Genomic DNA, 8,860 nt, shown 5'->3' with positions numbered 1-8,860 from the left:
ACTTACACTAATATACAAACGCCTCTTGGTTTTGTCTAAGTCCTACGTTTGTCAATCCCTTGTTACAAATAATACCAGCTGTACTACTGAAATTCCTGCACTAATGCCATTCATGAAGTACATATGCACACAAGAAAACTTTCTCTTCTTTACTGAATTAAGTATAGTGCTAGAATAAAGTTTATGCTACCACTTACTGAACCTCGAAAAAGAAGGAATAAAAGCAGCAATACAGACACAGACATAATTAACTAGCCACAAAGGATAGGCATTTTTATTTTCACATTTTCATTACAATTTACCGGCTCACGTCAGCCGAACACAAGTATTCATCAATAATGATTGTATGTAAAAATCTTTACTTAAATGATAACAATACGATCCTGACTGTCGCTTTTCTCAGCAGCATGACCACTTGTCATCCTGATGCATGATGGTCACGACAATAGCATGCTTAAAACTATAAGGTTAAAAAATCGCCACCACGGGACTTCGATGGCATCCTAAATTAACAAGCTCTTCATGGCTGCTTTCATCCTGAAAAAAAAGAAGAAACAAAGGAAATGCAATGTATCCAGAGACCAACATGCACAACATAATGTGCGAAGGTCACACTAGGAGAAAACTTTTCATGGCCCGTTCCCCTAAAGCTTCTGAAATCAGTGATGTGTTTTTTCTTCCAATAATAATTTCCACATAAAAGTTGCTTGTGCTGCACTCAATTCCCCGTTCGTGAGTTCCTTAACAACATAAGCTTTGCCTCCAAAGGCTACAGTTAATAATAATTGTTGGGGTTTAACGTCCCAAAACCACGATACGATTATGATGGACGCCGTAGTGGAGGGCTCCGGAAATTTTAACCACCTGGGGTTCTTTAACGTGTGTCTAAATCTAAGTACGCGGGCCTCCAGCATTTTCGCCTCCATCGAAAATGCTGCCACCGCGGCCGGGATTCGATCCCGCAACCTTCGGGTCAGCAATCAAGCACCATAACTACTAGACCACCGCGGCTGGTCCAAACGCTATGGTTAGACACAACTATGCGGGAACAATAGCCAATGAAAGCTGTACAAAAACAAGCTTCGTGCATGATCCACAACAGAGGAAATAACATGATGAGTAGTGAGAGTAGTGTCTGTGGCCAGGAATTATGAGTTTGTCACAAGCAAGCAACGGGATCAGAAATTGTATAGGAATGATGTTCTCCGAAATAGAAAGCAGTAAGTTGGGTTCAGCAATATTGATCTGCATTTTCCCAAAATTTGCCACACTTTGAAACTTTTTTTTTACGCGTACACGTGTATGTGTGTATGAGTGGGCATGCGTGTATTTTACTGAATGAATTAACTTCCACTGACTTTTCACCCCCTCTCTTCCTAGTTTAATGCATGACTGTTGAATCCTAAAAATAATTAGAAAAGCTACAACCTCAACTGAGAATTCAGAAACATGTGGCGAGGTTTATTGCACGAAACTATCGCCCACGGCTGAAATGGTACCTAGACTGGAAACTAGCCCCCACTCTCACAGTGAAGAAAAGTATGAAGACCTAAACACCTTTATCCATAAGCAGCTATTGGTTCAGCATTAATATTAAAAATACTCAAATAAAAAATGTTTGGTTCCATCAGGTCGAGCAATACCGATCAATTATACCTGCGTCCTAGGGTAGATGCTTTGAAGTTTTCTCTGCTTCTGAGAACAATCGAAAAGTTCGATAGGAAGCCTTCACATGGTATAACTCAGATTCTCTAGACCGATACATAAAAAATGTGTGCTTGCACACTGTGCTGCAAGTGAAACATGACCCTGGAACTGTGTAAAAGAAAGCATACTGCTTTGTAGTGTTCCCTCAATGTTTTTAAGATGCTATTAACATTGTTATAATTATTATTTTCATGTGAAATGCGACACGTTTACTATTGACAGAATTTTTATGGGACTGTTTCTACATTTACGAGTCTAATGTTACCTGTTTGTCTTACATCGTGCTGTTATTTGCTCCTATCCCAATGTTAGTAGCGAAATATGAAATTAAGTTCATATGTGTTGTTCCATTCTGTATCAGCTTATGGGCAAGCAGTATCAATAAATAAGTAGTTAAAAGCCAGCTTCCATGAAATTTTGCTTTGGCTAAATTTCTTACACATAAATAATACATAGGACTCAAGCAATATTGGTAAAGTTGCAGAGCTGTAAACCTTACAGGCTTTAAACAGCACCTAAGCATATGATTCATGCATTTTGTGGTTGTCACTATGATTTAGGTCCCAGCACACCATTTCTTAAAAGTTGCAGCATGCTGTGGTCAGCCACAGGCACCACCTTATCTCATAGGCCATTCTAAGGAGTTGCATATTGTAACTAATGGGTAATTTGTCACATCTTATGCAATCAAAGCATTTCTTTTTTTTTTTTAAGTCTCAGTGTCAAAAAGAGCCATTTTTACTAGCTCTTCACAATGCTTCTAAGTGCACCACCAGGTTTTGCACAGAGGCCTTTCTATAGCTACATTATTGTAAACTATAGTCAGACGCAACTTAAGAAGTCTGGAGAGGTCCCACCCAGATGACTGAAGCGCAGCAGCCAATTGCCTCCACGACTAAAGAAACAGTCCTGCTCAAGCACTGAACAATGTTCTCCGAAGGCCGTCTACCGGCCGTCCAGCTCATGATGGCAGTCTGTAGTGCACGCCCATCGGGGCAGGCTTGTCTGCTTGTGAGGAGGAAACGCCACAGACTTCTAAAGTTGTATCTGACTATAGGCATTTTATGCAGCCCACAACCTTACCACAGGTTACCTTTGAAAGGAAGCTCGACTCAAGAAAGTAAGTTGAAATCAAAAAGTAGATTGAAAAAATATTTTGCAGTCACTTGAACATAGTTAAACCAGTGTTAGCCTGCACAATTGAAGAGTGACAGCTACGTTGCACCAGGTCGTTGTTCACTTTACAATTAGCCACAGCGAATGCTTTCAAAAATGGCGCTCAGCCAAAATGTGAGGCACGGACTTGGGTCAAACTCGCGGTGTTTTGATACGTCACCTGCTGTATTATTGCTTAGCTCTTCCCCTGGAAGCACAGCTGCGACAAGAGGCCTTTTTAGGGCGTCTTGGCGTGTCTTTCATGTGGCCAACTGGGGAGGAGGTAGCGAAGCCATTTTCTGACGTAGTCAACTGCGTTGTTGGCGACCACGGGCCCTGTAAACATAAAACGGAGCATGCAAGTGCAATACGCTTAGACACCCTTTGCAGACTCCTCTTCTGCTTTCCTATGCGGATAATTTTTAGGCATGGACTACATTCAGCGTCACCATGATTCCACGGCTCTCTTGTAAATCAATCTCTGTTGTAAATGTGAAAGTGTGAGTATAAATGTAAACACATTTTTTCACCCATGAGTTATGTCTACAAATATCAATAAAAATGCAGTTACCTTAATTAACCCATCTGCACTAGCCAAATATAGGGAGCAGGCAACAAAACAATCAACCAAATTTTGCATACAAGTCAATACTCTAAGTGGCCAACATGAAATTAATGCAGAACTACTCACAGATAACGGAGTGTACTAATTGAGGAGTGCCCATTTATACTTTTGCACACAGCATTATGAAATGGCATACTTCCCAACCACTGAACTTCAAGATTTATGACATCCCACACAAAAACAACTTGATGGGCTGGGGAAGGGTCAGAAGAAATGTCTTCTTTTTCAACATGCCCTGAGCACACACCTTTCCTAGGATACCTATACACACTGCCAATTTGAAAACGCCAGCTCGTTTGAAATGCCCAGTAGGTACTCGGAACTGATCACCATTATCAGAGACATTCGGCTGTCAGTGTAGGTGTAGCCAATGTATGGTGCTACATTGCTGGTGTGCTGTCGCAGTTCTTCGTCATATAACAACTGAAAAGCTAATACAAATGATCCCATGGAAAAGAAACATGACCAGTATTTCAGAATGTGAGAGCCAGCATAACATAATGCTCAGGAACCTATCAGCAATGTTCTCCTGTGCTTCTAGATACGTTTCTGTATTTCAGATGGTGGGATCATTAGCGTCTTAATGTTCTACACATTGCCAGTACATATGCCTTGATCGCCCCCTTTCAAAAGCAAGGCACCTTTAGAAAGCATAATTCAAAGGGCTCCCTATAACACAGTATCCATTACACCAACCAAGGACAAAACACATTGTCATGTTGTTATGTTGGGAGGATAGCTGCTAAAGCATTAGATAAAGATTTTATGGTTGGGTGAAATTGTGCCCGGAAAAACGAACACTCGAAGCAGAATGATAGCAGTGAAAACAGTTGCCAGTTGTTGAAATCTAATCAATGTATCGAACCTGTCACCTTTTATACACAAGTCATTGTACATTTCAGCATAAATGCTGGTGCTTGCGTACGTGCCAGAGTGTACACCATTGTTTGATTCATGCGTGCAGTCCAACTGACAGAATCCTTTTGCAATAGAACCCTCAGCAACAATTGAAACAGTTCAATTATGTGAAGGCGTGTCTTGTGACAAGTGACATTTTAACAGTTAGCTGGTGACAAACCGTTGTTGGAAAAGGATGAAAAAGAGTGTCTGTTATCCTTATCCAATGCGGCTGTTTGGACACGTTCGTAATCCATTTTGAAGAGACCTAAAAGCACATGGAAAGCATGGATGAGAAAAGGCACACACATACGCTTGTGTGCGTGTGTGTATGTGCACCTTTTTCCGTCCGTGCTTTCCCTGCGCTTTTAGTTCTCTTCAAAATATTCTTAACCCTTTAAGACACTTTGTACACGTTTGTGTACACAACTTGTTTTTGCATGTTGCGTTAACTAGTGGCTAAGAAAGAGCAAGATACATTGAGGTTTATATAAATTCAACCTCCTGTACCATAAATGTATTTGCATTTATCTTCATTTTGCAGAGCACAATTCCATATGACCACTTTACTGACCATGTTCGACGAGTCATTCGATGTGACACTTTCCACCAGCCACGCCACAAAAGTATAATTTTTCTTTGCTCACAATGAGACACAAGTAAAAAATAAAATTGCACTGCCATTCTAGCCTAAGATCTGATTATACTTATGGAAAAATGGAAGAGGAAAGACTTAAGGATAAATAAATATTTATTTACAATATAATTAAGAATAGTCACTATAAACACATGAGTCAACATATTATGACATTATTTGGATTGCAATAGAACAGTGGTATAAATCACGGGGGGGGGGGGGGGGGGTCAGGACCCAGTCAGGGGGCTCCTCACCCTCCTTGTAATCAGGCTGGCGAGGACACCTCTTGCAAGTGTCCTTCCTTGAGACATGTTTCGCACTTTATATTTGAATTGCCTGACAGTTAAGTATAGTGTCCTCTCTGTAAAACCAACTCTGAAATCAGAAGCCCTCCTGAAGAGCAGAAACGAAGTACACAAGTGAACGCTATGTCCGTTTCAACAGGCACGAGTTTTCTGAAATGCTATGGGCTACTTCTGACATGCTACAAATGTCTGCTATGCTGGGCTTTAAAATGCAAAGTAATTAAATAATCCCTGATCTTCCATAGTAACTTATTTATGTCAACAATTTAGTGGCTAATGAAGTATAAATGCGATTGTTCGAGTATGACTGTGTTATTTTAAAAAAGAAATCACCGGTGAACGTAAACAAGAAAGATTCTAGGGGCAAATCCTAGTAGGCTATTTCTAACAGGTATGCACGATAGTGAATGGAGCTGAAGAAAAGCTGTACCTTTACCCGTTATAATAAAAAAGTGCTAGCATTGTCATTTGATGGTTTAACTCGAACGACATATGAGCCAGAAATATGATAGAGCCTGCCTATGAGTTACACTAAGAAAGTAACTTTGCCAACGTTCGTTTCTACTACTGGCTGCTCAGTAGTATTTTATTTCAAAGCATGATTTTGACTTTTATATATTTAAACATAAAACAATGTTTATAAAACACAAAATGGCCACCATGGCAAGATGTGCCCCCCCCCCCTTGTGATGTTTCTCAATTTACGCCATCGCAGTAGAATAACGAGTGCCTTGAAATGATGTTGTTTAAATGTGATGCATTTACAGGCAGCGTTTCATAGGTTGCATCTGAAAGGGTTAATGGCTAACTTCTAAAACAATGAGCAACATATTGTGCATTTTCATATTATTTATTTAATGGCCTTGGAACTCTTGTGCATTCCTGGTACTACCAGCTTCTTATGCTACTGCAGATAGCGGTAAATAGGCGAGTTTCAAAGGAGCTTAATTAAAATGCACTGGTGGGTTTTAATCATTATAGCGCATACTGAGTGAAAGGACAAGCTGAAACAAAAGGATGTGCACAAGCGCTTGTACATGTGCTTTTGTTTTGTGTCCATCCTTTCACCCGGTGAGACAAATGGCAGATACGCCATTTGTCCCGCCAACCTATCTTCAATGGCCCCCTTCTACCCTTCTTTCTTTCTTTTCCTTTCTTTGCACTCAACCTTGCTCTCCTCCTACTGCATTTTTGAGTTTGGGGGGGAGAGCGAGCAAGGCGCACATAAAAATGCCACTGCGAAATTGAGGCAGCTGCTGCCCTAAAAAAAAAGACACGTCCTCTTAGTGAAATGACGACTCCAGTGACATTCCCTAGTTAACAATTTTTCACCTCTTCAAGCCTCTGCCTTTCCCTGTACTTTTTTGTCGTTTAGACTGAAACAGCAATGGCTAGCAAGCATATCGTTCTCCCACTGCATTTTAAAAAGACTTATTTCTGGGAACAGTATCAGTGCACAGACCAGACTGTGTGAAGACTTCCCTTACAATAACATTTACAGAGGCCCAGCATGACATAATTGAGGTGTTAATATAATTTGCTGTGCCATAACATAGTGAAAACTTCCATATTGAAACTGCATGAAGTTATTCTCGCAGGCTGTACAAAAGGCACATGAAGCTGTTCCCACTTGCTGGCAATCTATGCACTGCAACTTGAACTTAATGTTCATGCCAGCTCTATAAAGGCAAAAGTGCCAGTCTGAATGAACACATGCCCCCATATAAACTATAAGAATCCTAGTAAAACAAAAGGGTAAAATACCATTCCATTTGCCAGTGTTGATGCTGTTGTCATGGGTGTACTGGTAGCTGGGACTGAAGATGGTCCAGATGTGATGGTTAAAGGCCTAGATGTAGAAGTCGATAGTCCTGCTTCAGGGCTGGACATGAGTGCTGAAGTTTCTGAATAGAGATTGTCGGGACAGAAGCCCACACCATTGGAAGTAGGCATATCTTTCTTTTCTGTAATATATTGACGCAACTTAAGGATTTCACGAGACAGCCTACTATGTGGCAAGTTCTGAGAGGCTTCATGTATTTCTCCATCTGATGTAAGCTTGTGGCCAGCTATGCGCTCCTGTGGTGTCACCATATCAGCCAGCTCAACATTTGCTTCCAGTGCAGCACCAGGCAAGGCAATGTTTCCAGAAGCCGTTTTCTCTTTTGGGGGGCCAGAAGATACATCTGCAGTGAACACATTCTCTTCTGAGCTGACAGTACCAGGAAATGGGGAGCCAAGCGGAGCAGGTTCGCTCCGATTTGGCTGTGTCACACCAAATTCAAACACATGGCTTCTTGATGAACTGTGCACCATGTTTACAGTGCCCCCTGGTGAGCTAGAAACAGAAACAGTCAACTTTGCTGCTGCAGGTGGCTCAGTAGGTCCACGTTCCTGAGAGATGGTTGGAAACACAGACAAAGAGCTCACTGAAAAGCTGGAAGTTGGTTCTCCCTTCACAGTAGCCAACGCAGCAAATGAGCCAACTTCCTGTGAGTCCTCCAAAGTTTCCTCCATATACTGTGGACTAACGTACAAGCATCCACCGGATTTAGTCAGTTGGCATGACACTTCCTTTACATTTAGGCCTCCACAAATTGCATATGTAACAGATGAATCCTTTCCAGATGGTATTTCAACATGGACAGCGGCGACAGCACTTAACTGTTTACTATTTGGCAAAGTGACACCAAATACAAACAGCGGTTCTTTTGGTTCTGGGTGCGTACTGGACAGCTTGCTGGCGTGATCATCACCATCGCATGAAACCGAACCCGGTTCACTATTATCTGGTATTGCTTTTTCCGTACCATTCCTCCCATCACTTTGACTAGAAAAAGACGAGGAGCCCGTAACTGGCGTTGGCCGAGATGTTGCTGTGTCTGAGCCAGTTGATGCTTTTCCTCTTGGAAGCTTATGCTCTGGATGTGTACTGGAAAGCTTGCTGACATAACCATCATCATCACATGAATCTGAAGCTGGTTCACTATCATCTGGTATTCTTTCTAAAGCACAATTCCACGAATTTTCACCAAAGGAGAAAGACAGGGTGCCCATAACTGGGGTTGGCTGATATGTTGCTGTGTCTGAGTCAGTTGATGCTTTTCCTCTTGGAAGCTCATGCCCTGGGTGTGTACTGGAAAGATTAATGGGATCATCATCATTGCTGGATGAAATTGAAGTCGAGCCATCTGTAGCTGCTACTGCTTCTCCTTCACCATTCTTCTCGATTGAGGAGGAAGGTAAGGAGTCTGTGGCTGGGCTGATCAGTGATGGCTGATATGCTGCTGTGTCTAGGCCAGCCAACACTTTTTCTCTTGGAACTTCTTGCTCCGGCTGCATACTGGAAAGCTTGTCAACATCATCATTGCTAGATGAAATTGAAGTAGGGCCATTTACAGCTGATATTGCTTCTACCTTAACATTCTTCTCAGTTGAGGAGAAAGGTGAGGAGTCTGTCACATGGCTGGTCAGTGGTGGTTGACATGCTGCTGTGTCTAGGCCAGTCAACACTTTTTCTCTTGGAACTTCTTG

At 41.7% G+C, this 8,860-nt stretch overlaps 1 protein-coding gene across 1 annotated transcript; it reads right to left on the bottom strand.

The window, feature by feature from the left end:
• Positions 1–265: 265 nt before the first annotated feature.
• LOC119385105 (uncharacterized) lies at positions 266–8,383 on the bottom strand. Its single transcript, XM_049413403.1, has 3 exons — positions 7,091–8,383; positions 3,044–3,198; positions 266–537 (listed from the first exon to the last, which is right to left on the bottom strand). The coding sequence occupies exons 1-2, from the start codon at positions 8,381–8,383 to the stop codon at positions 3,052–3,054; spliced, it is 1,440 nt and encodes a 479-aa protein (XP_049269360.1). The 3' UTR covers positions 266–537; positions 3,044–3,051.
• Between the last annotated feature and the right edge of the window lie 477 nt (positions 8,384–8,860).

This window comes from Rhipicephalus sanguineus, chromosome 3 (assembly GCF_013339695.2).
Source record: "Rhipicephalus sanguineus isolate Rsan-2018 chromosome 3, BIME_Rsan_1.4, whole genome shotgun sequence".
In the NCBI taxonomy this organism is placed as follows: Eukaryota; Metazoa; Arthropoda; class Arachnida; order Ixodida; family Ixodidae; genus Rhipicephalus; species Rhipicephalus sanguineus.
Note: the sequence above shows the minus strand (reverse complement) of the source record. Positions and strands in the feature narration are given on the sequence as shown.

Bases quoted from the DNA above. Each gene is read 5' to 3' on its own strand.
- LOC119385105 (XM_049413403.1), bottom strand. From the start codon at position 8,383: ATGGGCACCCTGTCTTTCTCCTTTGGTGAAAATTCGTGGAATTGTGCT. The intron at 3,199-7,090 runs GTATTTTACCCT...TTATGTTTACAG, and splicing joins CAACACTGGCAAATGGAATG to GGCCCGTGGTCGCCAACAAC.